The sequence below is a fragment of the Ahaetulla prasina genome, chromosome 1 (assembly GCF_028640845.1).
Source record: "Ahaetulla prasina isolate Xishuangbanna chromosome 1, ASM2864084v1, whole genome shotgun sequence".
NCBI lineage: Eukaryota > Metazoa > Chordata > Lepidosauria > Squamata > Colubridae > Ahaetulla > Ahaetulla prasina.
In genome coordinates, this window is record NC_080539.1 from 332,249,244 (window position 1) to 332,264,866 (window position 15,623).

Below are 15,623 nucleotides of genomic sequence, written 5' to 3' on the forward strand. Positions count from 1 at the left end.
GCCTAAACTGCAACCCCAAAATCCACTTATTAATCGCAAAGTTCCAACACGGCAATTTAATCTGAATAATGAGGTTTTATTACTTAAAATAATGATAAACAAGGCAGAGGTCAGCTAAATGTTCTAAGAAAAATGTGATAAATGCATTTTTATGCCCCTTCATTTTTTTTCCTGCTTTTGAAATATTACATTTAGCAACAATAAAAAAAGAAAAACTTTTGTAGTATCATTTCTTTCCCTCCCTCTCTCTCTTTCCCCCTCTTTCTTTCCCTTCCTCTTTCTTTCTCTCCCTCCCTCTCTCTCCTCCCTGCAGGAGAAATGCAGTGGAGCTGGGCTGGGGCGTGCCCATAGAGAGCACTCTGAGTGTCACCTTTGGCACACGTGTCATAGGTTTGCCACCACTGTTCTAGAGACAGCTTGCATAATAAAGGCAAATATAAGCAAATATAAATATAAACATAGGCAGTAAGAAGGACTAAATAGCCTTGAAGAAAGCTCCTGAAGTAAACTTCTGTAATGTTAAAGGCAAGCACAACTAATTTAGTCTAAGCTGGTCAGAACTTGTCCTTATCTATAGACAATGAAACAATGCCTATAAAGTATGTAGGTACCTGAGCAGGGGGTTGGACTAGAAGACCTCCAAGGTCCCTTCCAACTCTGTTATTCTGTTAAATCTTCCAGAAGAGCAATATGCACATGATATAATATAACCTTGCCTAGTTATTCATAATTAATTACATGAATATTAAATGAATATGCATACAGCATTGGAAGCAAGAGCTTTTTCTCTTTTTGGAGAAATGGCAGGACCAGTGACGTACCAGCCATGGGGCAAAATGGGCAGAGATGTGGGGACAGGTTAGAGTTGAAATACCTGCGATCTTAATTGCAAGCAAGCTGCCAAGCACCTGATTTTTGATCATGTGACTGTGGGGCATTAAAATATCCATCACTTCAGGGACCAGGTGTAACTACCACTTATTCAGTGCCATTGTGGCTTTGAACAATCATTGAACCAATGGCCATTAACCAAGGATTACTTGTAGATAAGAATACTAATAAGATTTCAAAATAAAAAAAGATAGAAGTTAGTAGCGGACTTCAGGTTATTACATATAACCTCAGTACATATCACCTCACACAAAATGTCAATGTTTGTTCTTTCTTGTTTCAGAATGCAATAGAAAGTGAGCAATCATATTAGATTTTTCAAAAGGCAGATTCTGACTTGATGTCAGAAGAAACCATTGAGAAGAATTTAATAATGAAGCCAGTTACCCCAAAACTAGTGGAGTAACTTCAACTGTGTTTAAGAAGAGACTAAACAGCCATCTATTTGGGAAGCTTTAATATGGATTTCTGCACTGAGAGGGTGATTGGATTTGATGACCTACGTGACTTCTTAGATATTCAGCTTCTGCTAATTTTTAAACAGTGGAAAAACCTCTATGCCAACTTCTTTATTTAAAACTGAATATACATTATTGGTAGAAATCTGACAAAGCATAATGACTCAAAGGATCTATCACTGCTCCTTCCTTCCTTCCTTCCTTCCTTCCTTCCTTCCTTCCTTCCTTCCTTCCTTCCTTCCTTCTTCTTTCCTTCCTTCCTTCCTTCCTTTCCCACATAAGATGTCTCCACTTTTGGCAGATTATAAGGTCTCAGAACATTTCCCTCTAATGAAAGATTTCACTAAATATAGGTCTGTTCCCAATCATATACCTCATTTTGACTTTTAACGTCTAACAGCAAATATATAACCAGCATACATTTAGCTTACTGCTAAAGGAAGAATTCTTTAGCATGAAGTGACAACTGCATGTTTAGTTACTGATTAGAATTTGCACCCTAGATGTTTTGGTGACATTTCTTATCAGAGGAAATAATACTGAACTTGTTCCACTGCAACTTATCCTGACTAAACTCCCTTATTCTGTTCACATAGTCCTGCTTAACATATTGTTATCAACTGATGACAATATAATTTTATTATCTGTAAACACTGAATTACAATATTTTAAATAAATGTGCTTTGTGAAGTGACCAGGAACCACCTAATATCAATCAAGGCCAATACCACATTCTTTCAAAAATTATGCTTAAATGAAGCTGAAATGAAAGTGAAAACGAATTACTCACATTCTGCCTTTTAAAAGGATTTAATTGTCTACAATATGCTAAATTAGCAGATGTATTTAGAAAAAGAAACCTAATAAATTTCCCTTTTCTTTTTCTTCAGTAAGTTTTGGTATTTATTCTTCAATAAATTTATTTTGTTTTCCTTATTTTTTATTCTTTTTTTCTCTCTGTATAGACTCTAATATGCATTAAACAGTCAACACTGAAATCTTTATTACACAACAATTATTTAGCTATACAATAATATGTAGTAATGTTTTTCTTAATACTATGTTAGATTGTCTAATAGTTTTATGGTTGTTTTAGCAATATCCTAAACTAATTAACACTGACAGAATATTTCCTGTTGTGTTTATATTTAATATTCTAAATAAATGTTTCTTAAACTTTTTCTCTTAGGACCTTCTCACTTTTAAATATTCTGGATGATCCCTAAGAAGCTTTTGTTTATCCGGGTTGTATTTATATTTTAATATTAAAAATTAAAATTAACACTTTTGTTGCCATTGTTACTTCTCATGATTATTTGTTGGGATTTTAACGTTGTATTATTTTTCAACTTAGCAAATAATTTTGATTTTGCAGACCATTCAGAGGGTCTTGTTGGACTCCCAGGGGATCCAGGGCTATGCTTTAAAAACACTGCTCTGAATTATTCAATTAACAAAATCTTAACTTTATTTTTTTTATTATTTATTAAATGTATTTGTTACCTATCACATCACAGGGCAGCTCTTTAATATTGTAAAAATACCACTGTGTAGAAATAATATAATGTATTAAGAGATATAAAATGCAATAAAGAAAGAAAAATAAAAAATAAACAGCTTATATTGCTTTCTGTCATATGTAACTATTAGAATATTAGTGCATAGTCTTATTATATCAATTTACCTAACTCCTTTTAAAGCTAGTAGCCATGTGATGATGGCAAAATCTACTGTTTAATTACCGTTAAGTTTTATGTGAAGAACCTGTCCTTCACTTTGCTGAATGAACTCGGCCATTTTGAATGTTTACCCACAACCGTCTTCCCCTCCACATTGTGCATGACCTTCATCCTTCAAATTTGGTGTCCCTATCCTTTTCTTCCCCAAAACTAAATGAAACATGTATGGAGCTTCCTTGCATGTTTAATTATGTCCTTGGTGCAAACAGCCAAGTGGGCACCTCCTTCAAAATTATTGCATCTTCTTGACAGATTTAGGGGACTATTCTGAGGCAGATGTCTGCATTACCCACCAATTACCATTTTGTCCTAGCATCTTTGTCACTGACTAATTAACTTTTCACTTGCAATGTTCAGGAAACATTATTGGACAAGCGAAGAGGTCAATAGTCTATCAGGCCAAAAACCAGGAGGAGCCTGGTAGCCTGTTCACACATTTTATTAGAAGGCATAAGCACCTGTCACATCTGTTGACGTGAACTGCAGTACTTTTAATAAATTATGGGGGTCCAAAAGGGGTTACCACAATTTTTCTAATGTTCAAGAGGATTCTGTTACACTAGAACAACTATGACAATGGCCAGGGCTTTGGGACATTTTTTTTATGTGAACACTTGGCAGATATCTTGGCAGATATTCTGTAATCTACAATTTCATCATATATTAGAATAACTCAGCCAGCATCTGAGGCTGCACACCCAATGGGTCTGCAGTTCTCTCAACTTGTTCATAAAGCCCCTGCACTCTGCAATCCTCTTTTAGATTAAATTCTGTAACAGATCATTATTAACAGGGTTAATTATATTAGTTTATTGTACTGTTGCCAGTGCAAACCAGCTGAAGGAATGACAGGGAAAATTAAGTGGTAATTCCTACCTGAATTAACACTCTAAAATAAAGTAGTGTTTTGAACCATGTAAAAAAATATATCCTAGACTTCAGTGGCACAAATTTAATACTAGAAAGGACAAATATGTTAAGATGTTTTAAAAAGAAGCCACTGTTTTTTAACTGATGAGTACAAGAGGTAAGAAACAATGCAGAGTTGGGTCATAAAAGTCAATTTGGCATCTATGACTGAACCATTGCAGCAACCACTTTGACTTTTCTCATTCCCCAACACTTCTTCCACAAAATTTAAACTCTTTTGCCATAGGATTACGTTGTGCCATGAAATTAATTTGAATTTAAGGGAAAGAGAATAGCAGTATTCAATCAAGTACCTCCAAAACACTTTCCTTCACTCCTAGCTCACTGTTTTCTGCTTATGTATACAGTCTGAACTAGTTGTGAAGATATTTTATAAGTACTTTTTACAAGACACAAATATCAGCTGTTACAGTCCTAAGGAAAAGGACTTGTTTTAGTTGCTAAAGTAAAAAAGCTCTTTCATATCAACAAAGGATTTTCTTTCAGTGCAGTAGCAAGTCCCAGGAGCCATTTTTGTGAGGGGAGGAAGGGTTAAGCTCATTCACTGTTACTCTTTCTCTCTGTCTGCTACAATCCTAATAATGATCTCAGTCTGCAGCTACAATTTGCATTTAAAATGCAAAGACACATTTAAAGCCATGTTCAATATAGCCATGAAAGCAGAATAAAGAGTTATACGAACAGTAAAGATTACTTCGACTTGCACATCATATCATGCTTGAATCTAACATAACATAACAACAGAGTTGGAAGGGACCTTGGAGGCCTTCTAGTCCAACCCCCTGCCTAGGCAGGAACCCTACACCATCTCAGTCAGATGGTTATCCAACATTTTCTTAAAAATTTCCAGTGTTGGAGCCATAAATAGTCAGCAGGAGCTGAACCCAACTTACAGGAAACTGGCCTTTTTCTTACTAGGGATTTATAACATCATATAGCATCATACAACCACCACTTCACTATTATAATTATGAGACCAGCTTCATATTTTTTCAGTATTTGCTTGGTGGCAGTAGAAGATGCTATAAATTATTAGCAAGGAAATGACAACATGTGGTTGTGTACAGTTGATTTCAGTAACGATCAAAAATGGTGTAGTAGTAAAAAGGCATTGTAAATAGAGATTATTATTATGGTTGGGAATTGCCCAAATGGGGTTTTAAGATTAGAATGGTTTGGAGAAGGAAAGTGTTTCTATTTCCACTTTAACTTCCCTCCCAACTAGCATAATTTTTTTCCAGAAAGAATTCAGACTATTTTCAGTCTTAAGCCTGGAAATTTGCCACCAGATTTACATTTTGTTGAGCAATATCCCAACCAAACAAGCAACAAGCTGAAGAGAATTAACATGATGATGATAAAAAGATAATATCCTGAAAATGGCCCTTGGATAGAAACACTCATTTAACTAATATTCATATAATTAAGTATGAAAGCAAGGTTACATTATCTCATGTGCACATTGCTCTTTTTGAAGATTTATAACATCTGAATTCTTTAGAGACACTCTCATTATCTGTAGATAAGGACCAGTTCTGATCAACTTAGACCTAGGGTGTCAAACTCATGTCGTCATCACGTGATGTATCCGGACTTTCCCCCCCTTTGCTAAACTGGGCATGGGCGTGGCCAGCACGTGACACATCCAGCCCGTGGGCTGGGAGTTTGACAGCCCTGTCTTAGACTAAAGTGGCTTTGCCAACTTATAACTATTGCAGTTTACTTCAGAACTTTCTTCAAGGCTATCTAATTCTTCCTACTATCTGCAGAAATCTGCTTGTTTCATATATTTCCCCTTATTTACAAAACTCCCCCCTCCCCATAATTCTTATTGTAAAACCAAAAAGCCTTTCAAGAATGTTAAAAACCACCCTGAAAACAGCTATTAGAGCTCTTTCAGGATGGAGATGGGAGCAGTGTTATATCACATATATACAGAGACAGAGAGAGGGGAAGAAACAGACTGACAGAAAGGGACTGAAATCTGTCTTTTTGGAAATTAAACTTAAGCAGCATAATTTTTGAGTGTTCAGGAATGCACTTAATCCTCCCCTGTTCTAAATCGTAAAGTAATTTTAGTCATTTGTACACCAGCTTATATATTATCCCATTCTACAGAATATTGGTTGTTCTCACTAGAACCAAACAATAAAAATTTACACATTAACTTCAAACAGAGTTTATAAAGAGGTATTAGTTTTAAAAACTCTCATCAAAGCAGCCAAGACAGTTCAGATCAAGATGGCCTTTGGAGCTTTACAACATATCGACAAGGAGATAGGTATTTCTCAGGAGAAGGGTGTTCCAAAACACTGGGGTTGCCACCAAAAAGCACATCCCAGTCTTGGGCACCATCTCTTTGAATCATAAAAGGTAGGGACTCTTGCAGCCCTTCTTGACTGGCCAAATATGTGACACAAGGGATACATTTGGCCAGAAGAGACAGTCTGGAGTCAGTTGATATATTATGGTTATTATAAATAAAAAGGAACATTTATTCCTACTTCTTGTGACTACAAGGGAAATTTGAGAAGCTCAATGGATTTCAAAGCAACAAGGAAGTGTTTTTTTTATGGAAGTGAATGCTTTCAGCCTCTCTACAATAGCACAGGCCCAGTACATGATCCAAATCCATCTGTGTAAATATATGATATAGTTTAATGGTGGGTAGGGAAGATGAACTACTTTTTTTTTTATCTTTTGAATCATTGCTCCCAGTCTCCATAATTGATGCTATTGCAGCCCATTTTTGTAGCAATGTACTGACACTGAAAAGTATTGAATTGCCTACTCCAATTCAGGCAACTATAAAATTGAAATGATAATAGCATCACAAAATTTAGGCAAATCTGAATTACGGAATACCATCATCCCTCTTCACCATCATCATTACATGACTGCTTATCACTACTGATTTCTAGCTGCACTGTTAGGTTTTGCCATGTAGCATTGGAAGTCTACCAATGCATCTTGTCCAAGACCTCATCAAACTTGGCGCTGGTTCAAATTCTCTGTTATGCTTTCTTACAAACCCAAAGCAATGGAGCTACATTTTACCTAAAAATGAAGCATGAAACTCATTCTCTGCCCCCTGTTGTTCTTTCATATTATTGTATCTATAACAGAAATTATATACTGCAGGTTTTCCCTGCTGGTAGTCTTAGATGAATTTTCAACTGATATGAATGAACGGAAAATACCATATTTATTTGTCACTAACTGTGAGGGTATCACATTTTAAAGTGTCTAATATTTCTAATGTTTTTAATTTGCTGAATAACAAATATGTTCTTGATTATGAAGTTTGCATCAAAAGAGCAGCAGTATAGAGCAGCAAGCAAGGGAAGGAGAAGCAACACATGCTCAGTTAAATTTTAAAATATAGGGATATTTTCGATTTTATAAAGCATGGTGGCTCCTAGCATTCAGCAAAAGGGAACAGGAATCGTTTGGAGATTCACCATAGAAAGGTTAGAGCCAGCATTCAGTCCTTGACCTTCTTTTTAATTAAAGTGTATCCTATTCAAGTGGAACATCAAGAATATCGCACAATTCTATATAAAACTGATCTGAAAGATAGTACTATAGTATTATTTTTACCTTTGGTGGGATAATCCATCATTTAGATTCTACAGGAATCTAGTTCACAAATTCATGATTTTATTAATTTTATTAATAAATTAATTAAATTAATTAATTTTATTTTGATAATCCAACATGAACCAAAAAATTGCTTATGCTGATAAAATCACAACATTTCACAAATCTAATGCAAACACTTTTCTTCCAGGCATAATATAAAGGCAAACCCATGTATACATTCCCATTAAAGTTACTCCATTAATATTTTTGCATATCACTAAAGGGTCCTGTGAGCTGAGTTTGAATCCTGTTGCTACAGACATTTCACCATAGTTTTCTTGATAACAAGAAAAAATATACATCTTCTCTTTAAGAAGCACAAAAGCAAATAAAAATAGATACTGTCCCATATTTCGTACTTCAAAATGCTTTGCTTTTACTACCTAATTCAATATATTATTGTTTTGTATGATGTGTATTACCTACAAAGCTTATATAACAGTTGCTTATGTAAGTTTTAATGATTGATTGAAGGGTAGTTGGTTTAAAAAAGCAGTTATTTTCTTATAATTATATCTGCTTTGTAAACATGCCCAGTTTTCAATTATGTAAGCTAAGTTAGCCACCCAGATTCTAAAGCATCACAGGCAGCAAAGTGGGAATCTTGTTTAGCTGTTGGGACAACTAATAGATCTAAAGACCAACAGAGAGAAAGTTAAACCAAATAATTTAAATATTAACATGTACAGTCTGCCATATTTATAAGAGCAAAACTTAGCTTTCTATGTCCTCTAAGTACTCAAGTTATCAAGTGACCCCATCAAGACCAAGCCAGATTATAAGCAAAGAATCAACTCTAATTAATTGGGCTATACTGCTGCTGCCTGAAATAGATTATTGGTATCCTACTTACTAACAGATTCATTTCAGAACAGCTAGCTACTTTAATATTGCTGGTGTTCTTAAGAATTAAACACTGTCAGCATCTCCAGCCTTTGCTGCTATCCTATATGTATTTATAATGATTGCTAGTCATCACCACATATAAATGTCAAGGTCAAACTGCTTGGCAAATTGAAACCAGAGAGCTGACAAAGCTGACTCAGTCTGCGTTCAATTCATAGATGCATTAGATCTTGTGCCAAAATGCTAATAAAGTTTGGCTACTTGGAAAGCCTTGTTTTGTACCCACTGCCACTACTGTCATGAGTCTTAGAAAGCCCTCTTCCTGTCAACACATTAAAGGATGAAGTCCTGCTCCAAATGAACAAACTGCATTTTGTAGGTATTAAGCTCAAGAGCATTGAGCATCTAAATATGCTGAAAAACACTTGGATCCCTTGCATATTGTAACTTGCATCCTTTTCAGTGAGGCAACCAATGCTATAGTTTTTGAGGTTTGGATTTTGTTTAGAAAATTTGGGATAATGCAATAAAAATAGTACTATGGAGGATTAATAATGAATATTTATCATAAAATGCGAAGGACATCCAGGAATATAATTAAAAACAAATGTACAAGCACTGTTTATAAATAAAGACAATATAATACTATCTGTGTATGGATCCATGCAACATATATTAGAATTAAATATCCAAGGCCTAAAATCAATGGCAGAATGCCAGAAGTGGCTTTATAGATACATATTTATTTGAAAACAGCATCATTGGAGTGTGTAAAAGAGTGTGCTACAGTTAGGCTGTTAAATTTTTCTTGTTATGGGAGCTTCCCTAAGTAACACCACCCACATAAAGCATCTAATTTATCTTAGTTCAATTATTAAGTATTTTGCCATTAAATATACAGATCAGTTAAGAAAGATCAAATGATTAGATAGGAGATTTATATAATTTATCAGAGATTATGCTTCTAACCATACTCTCCTTTTGAACATTGTAAACTTTAAAATATTTAGAACTTTCTAGGTCGAATAAAATATAACCTGAATCAACACAGAAATTTTCTAGACTTAAAACTCTGTTCAGAAACACTTCTCTAACAGAAAAAGCAACTCCACCACTTCACTCAAAACTTCAACTGAAATTAGAAAATCTTTTCTGATGGCAGATCTAGGTCTGATTATCTTATTTCCATTCTTCTTGAGCCCTCTTCCCTTCTCTTTGTATCTTTATATGATCCTTTGCAAATAAATCTAATCCAGTTCAGTTTATTTTCAGACAAGTGTGCCTAGAATCACAGTTGGTACTTTAACACCACACAGGCAGCAAGCCTAATCACATTTAGTTGAAAGTGTCACTGGGCTCAATGACAATTACATCTGAATAAATCTAATTAGGATTCATACTACTAATTACTTTTCCTTTAAATTAAGCCATATTCCCTTAGCCTAAAAAAGAGCCAGTTCAGTGTTTAGATTAGGAGCAGGAAGACCCAGGCTGCAACCAACTTCAGCCACAGAAATTCACTAAACATCTTTGGGTCAGGTGTCCTCTCTCAGCTCAGCCTATCTTATAGTACTGCTGTGGTGGGGATAAATAGGAGGAGGGATCACTGCACATGCTCTCTTGAACTGCTGTGCAAAAATGGGATGTAAATATGCATTCCTCATTGCTTTTTATATGAAAACAAACTAGATTATAATCAACAAAACCAAATTACATATGACTGTGGCAAACCTGAAACTTTACAGTTGGTCTTTCCCATTCAAATGCAAAGCAGCAAATAGAAGGGCAATTTAAGACACCAAGGAACAAGTTAGCAGAGAGAAAGTACAGCTATCTTCACTGCCAAGGACACATACTAGACTGATTTCCAGTGCTTCCACTACCAATACCACAGTCCAAACAACAGTGTTACTGGAAGGAGAGGGGTGCAAATTCCAGAACAGAAATATGTGCAAGTAGCTACAGGATATTCTCATCTGTGCTCAATCACATCATTCAAGCTTGCTGCTATAGTTGCAAATCTGCTCCTCAAAGGAGCAGATCCTTCTCTGAAAGTACAAGACTGAGAGTCTTACCGTAGGTTTAGACACTTGTCTGTAGCATCAAAACTGGTATTCAAAATCCTACTTTCTCTGACATATTAAGTCACAAAGTCTTAAGTGCAGTGATGGAAGATATGTGGAACAAATCACCTGAGAACTAACAATCAAACTAATAAAAATACCATTTCAACATCAAATATTCTGAACCCAATCAACGATGATTTTGAGAAAGTGTTTCTCCTTTTATAGTTCTCTCCAAAACCTATGGCTTTTAAAGTAATAGCCACATTCAGTTGTACTGACAAACATGAAACTTGTGACACCTCTAAAATTAACAGCCTGGTGCAATTTTAAAAAGAGTTGAAAGCAAGGGATGTGTGGACAGAAACTACAATAACACATTGCTAAGATCATATAACAGCTGTTCTGGGGTTCTCTCTACCCTTATTAGTCCTATGTGCAGAATGGAAATAACTGAATTTACTGACTATCAACAGATACTTTTGCACCTTCCTTCTGAAATAATTCAGATATTTTGCTGTCAAAGTAGCAAAATTAGCAGTTTGCGAAGTACTTTTTTGCAGAAGTTGAGGCTGCATTGGGAACTCAGTCAATGACTAAGCCTGAGAAATGCACTCTGGCAAGGGAAGGGGGGAAAAAACCCGGTTCTTCCATTACCTGAATGAAGCCCCACATAGGATGGAGCATCCAGTGAAGCAGCAAAGAAGGCCAGCAGCACTGAAGGAAGAGCAAGACTTTTCTGATTAACATCACGACTGGAGGAGATGGGAGCTCCTTCTCACAATCTGGGTATCTGGAGAAAGAAATCAGACAGCAACAGTGCTTTAGTGACCCCCATTCCCACAATACATGGTCCCTCTCCCCGTTTCTTCCCCCCCCCACCACATAGCAAGTTCAAATTGATGAGGTCAATGGAACAGCGAGCAAGTAGCCTGTTTTTCCATATAAAGCATTGGTCAAAGCAGTCCTCTAACTTCATAGGTTTGGGGAGGATAAAATATAAAAAGAAGCAGGATAAACATATATGGCTTTAGAGATACACTTGTTCCCTGTTGAGAAAGCCTTCGTTCGAAATGAAACTTCCCATTAGGCAGCCACATTTCATCTCTCATAAGCGGTGCATTATTATAATACATAAAAGTATGTCTAGCGCTAACAGGAGCTTCCTTCCACCCCGCCCCGGTTTAGAAATCCTCAAGGAATCAGAAAGAAGAGTTGGTGGTGCAGAGGAAGGAACGTCAGCTATTCAACCAAGACGGAACCCCAGTTTTCTGTTTCTCCGGCAGCGGCGGTTTAAACGTTCTTAAATTAATAAAGGATATTTTAGAAAATTCCCTTACCCTGGAGGGCGGAATGGGCCGCGTCTCGACAGAAGGATGCCGTAGCTGCGCTTCCTTTTTACATAGCGGAGCAGAAACTGCGATCGGCGGAAGGAGAGGGAAAGGCAGCTCTTAAAACAAAGTTTTGCAAGGAAAGCCGATCTTTTCCACACGGCAGATCCGCCCGAAGTTCCCCCTTTCGCTGCTCCACCACCACCTAGCGCCGACAATAGTCCGCTCACTGAGGGGGGAGGGGGAGAAACTCTTTTTTTCTTTTCCTTCTCGGAAGAGAGGAGGGTCCCCCCTCCCACTTCCACGAAACGCGTGGCGGTGATATGGATGGAAAGCCAGTCTTCTCGTACGTGTGCGACGACGAGGGGGGCAGAAAAGCTGGAGGAATCCGAAGGTTCAACCGAACGAGCCCCTACCCATCACTCCCACCCCCCACCGGGTTCCTGGAGGCAGGACAACGCGCGAGATCCCAGTCCCAACGCTTCTAGATTCGCTGTTTTTGTTTGGGTTTTTTCCCTTCTCTTTGCAACGATTACAGAGAAATGGGGGGCGGGGGGGAGCGGAGGGGGGTGTCACGGGAAAAGGCGCCTGGTGAAAAATCAACTCCTTTCCAACCGCGGAAAGAAAGAAAGAAAGAAAGAAAGAAAGAAAGAAAGAAAGAAAGAAAGAAAGAAAGAAAGGAAAAGAGTGAAGCAGCACTCCAGATCTCTTTCCCCGCGTAAAGTAGTAGGATTGTTTTGCTCCACTCCAGTAGCAGAGCTCGCCCCTCAGATCCTCAGCTGTCCGTCATCTGGCAACGCCGGGAAGCAGCGGCCGGAGAGAAGAAACTCGGGGTCGACTGGAGAGGAGAGGAGGACCCCCCTCGGCCTGGAGAGGAGCCGAGGCCCTTGCCACATGCGGGAGGGCGGAGGAAGAGGCTGCGAGCGAAGCCGGAGGTTTCCCGTCTCTCCTCTGCCTGCCCAGTGTAATCGCTCCCGTTATCTGGTGCGCTGCCGTTTCTGCAGTGATTTTTCGTAGCTATCGAGCAAGTCCGTTTTGGATTTGGCACCTGGCTCGGCCGAGCATGTTGCTTTGGCCTTTGTCCGCGTATTTTGCTAATTCCAGAGCTCAAAACTAAAACGCCTTCGGGCTGCTTAAGAGAGTTCCCCAGGCACACGACCTACACGCCCCTTTCCTTGCGTGCTGCTGAGGGCAAATCCTAGCTACTAGAGCCGGAGGCTAGGTGGCGCTCTCGAAGGAAAAGCTGCGCCTGGGTGGTGGGTAGTCGGGCTCGGTACTGAGGGACGTTTAATTCTCAGGATCTGGGATATGGTTTTGCACTTCAACTGCTCTCTTATCCTAAACCAATCAACCAAGCCAACTGTGGTCAAAACTACTTGTTAGTTACAGTTCTTCCAAAGTTGAAATGGGTTCTCTCTAGTGGTGGGTTTCAAATTTTTTACTACCCGTTCTGTGGGTGTGGCTTGGTGGGCGTGGCAGAGGAAAGATACTGTAAAATCTCCATTCCCACCCCACTCCAGGGGAAGGTTACTGCAAAATCTCCATTTCCTCCAGATCAGCTGGGACTTCGGAGGCAGAGAATAGATGGGGGCGGGGCCAGTCAGAATTTTTACTACCGGTTCTCCGAACTACTCAAAATTTCCACTACGGGTTCTCCAGAACTAGTCAGAATCTGCTGAAACCCACCTCTGGTTCTCTCTCTGCCTCCATAGCAATGAGCTTCTAAAAGTGGATAAACAATAACCAAATAGCTAGCCTATCCCTAAATTTACTTAATTACCATCTTCCTATGGTGATATACTGCACTTGTTCCTGGAGGTTTTGTTTAGTTGTTGGGATAGTGTGATATTACTGCAGTAGTCGGTTTTGACAGGGGGAGAGAGGATATATTGGGGACAGTGAGACCAAAGAAAACTCAGCTGTAATGTTATAGAGAAGGAGGATAAAGATAGCATAGACAGGCTACGAAATGCAATTTCTCTAAACTGTATTTATCATCCAACCTCCAATCCAAAATCTTGGTTCAAAGGAAAGCCACCTTTCCAGAAAGGGAAATTTCTGGAAAGAAGGCTTTCCTTTGAATCAAGATTTCTGAGAAAATATTCCAGTAATAATTTCTATTATCTCATTTTGAATACCTGCATTCTATTTGACTGTTGCTACTTTAAATAGCCTAGAGTACAAATTAGATATAATAGTAATATATAATCTGTACACATAAAGGAAGACTGCTTCAACAGATGAAGCACCTGTCTGGGCTGGGGAGCTAGTCTGGGTAGCAGTCTAACAGGAGACTGGCTCTATAGGCTAGCCAGGAAATTTAAAAAATCAGGGAGAAGCTTATATGGCAAACCACATCAATCCTCTTATCAAACTAACAGCAGGACCATAAAGTCACTAGAAGTCGGACTCATCTTCATATTGCCGTAAATGGAGATTCTCTGAGCAAAGTGCAGTGAAATGGCTAAAATGTTCCCAGCTGCAGATAACCCAAGACATTTTTACTGCCAGAAGCAAAACAAAATATAAAGCTCTTACCTTTCATGCGTAGAACCTGACATTGGCAGGTCTCTTGACTTCCAGCACTGGCAACACAATGCCTAATATCCTCCATGACATGTGGGGGCAGCAAGTTCTCATAGACAGCTCTATCTTCCTTCATTTCCTCAATATTCTTTACCCTTCAACATCAGTCCCGCTGTATTCAATGGCTGGGCTTTTCCTAACCATTTAATTAATAAACGTAACATTACTATGACTGGTGTCCTCAATTATGTTAAATAAATGCTCCATCTCCTTACTTAAATTAAGGAGGATGCTTCTGAGTGCCCCAATTCTTTCCACCACTCCCCACCATCTTTTGCAACTGTCCTCATTTTTATTAAATGCTTACTTTAAAGGGAGATTGCTTAGATTGTGAAGTAGCTGCTTGCCTGAGAATTTTAGAAATTTACTGCTTTTCATACACAGTGGATGAGGATTGGTAGATCTAAACCAGAGGCTGTCATTAGACAGTCTTCAACCCACTTATACTACTGGTTGACAATGGAGGCAAACAAATCACGAGGAGATAGGAGCAGTGGTATTTCCAACTCAACTTGTACTAACTTGTGAAAGCCACTTGTTAAATTTTGGGGAATTTTCTGTGACTGAAAATGGAGCTAACCATACATGGTACACCAATCAATTCTGTGGCAAGTGTGTCAACGACCATGCCAATTGAACCAGGTGTTAAATATTTACCAGCATACTACTGGATTGGAGGGTTGTGAGTAAGGAGGATTACAGCTTGAATTAATTCTAAATACAGGGACAGTGTACAGCAGATTCCCACACACTTTTAGGTGAGAAATTGAACCCAAACTGGCTGAAGCAGAAATATTTTTTTCCTCTGGAGCACAAAGCAAGTTACATAAGTCGCAAATCTTTTGATTTTGTCACATATGTTTCTACTGGAAAATATTTCATATTTGATGGAAACATAGTAAAATGAAGTCATTGCAGACCCCGCATTAATCACAAATCAACCCCAATGCTTATTGTTCCTTCATTTTCTCATTACAACATCTAAAAAGATCAAACATCTCAAAACTTTATCTTGAGGAAATGAATTAGCACTTCATGGAAATAATTTCAAAAGCACAATGACTTTTAATGACAAATTTTCCCATAATATAATTCAGTTTTCTCCACCAGTTCCTTCCACAAACTTTGGACCAGTGT

At 38.1% G+C, this 15,623-nt stretch overlaps 1 protein-coding gene across 1 annotated transcript in view; it reads right to left on the reverse strand.

Moving 5' to 3' along the window:
• The window catches only part of PRIMA1 (proline rich membrane anchor 1), a 79,507-nt gene extending 66,417 nt beyond the window's left edge, over positions 1–13,090 (reverse strand). Inside the window, exons 1-2 of the mRNA XM_058162616.1 lie at positions 11,910–13,090; positions 11,227–11,362 (exon numbers count right to left, since the gene is read on the reverse strand). Of these exons, the coding sequence (XP_058018599.1) occupies positions 11,227–11,319 (93 nt within the window). The 5' untranslated portion in view covers positions 11,320–11,362; positions 11,910–13,090. The remainder of the gene's footprint in view (positions 1–11,226; positions 11,363–11,909) is intronic.
• Between the last annotated feature and the right edge of the window lie 2,533 nt (positions 13,091–15,623).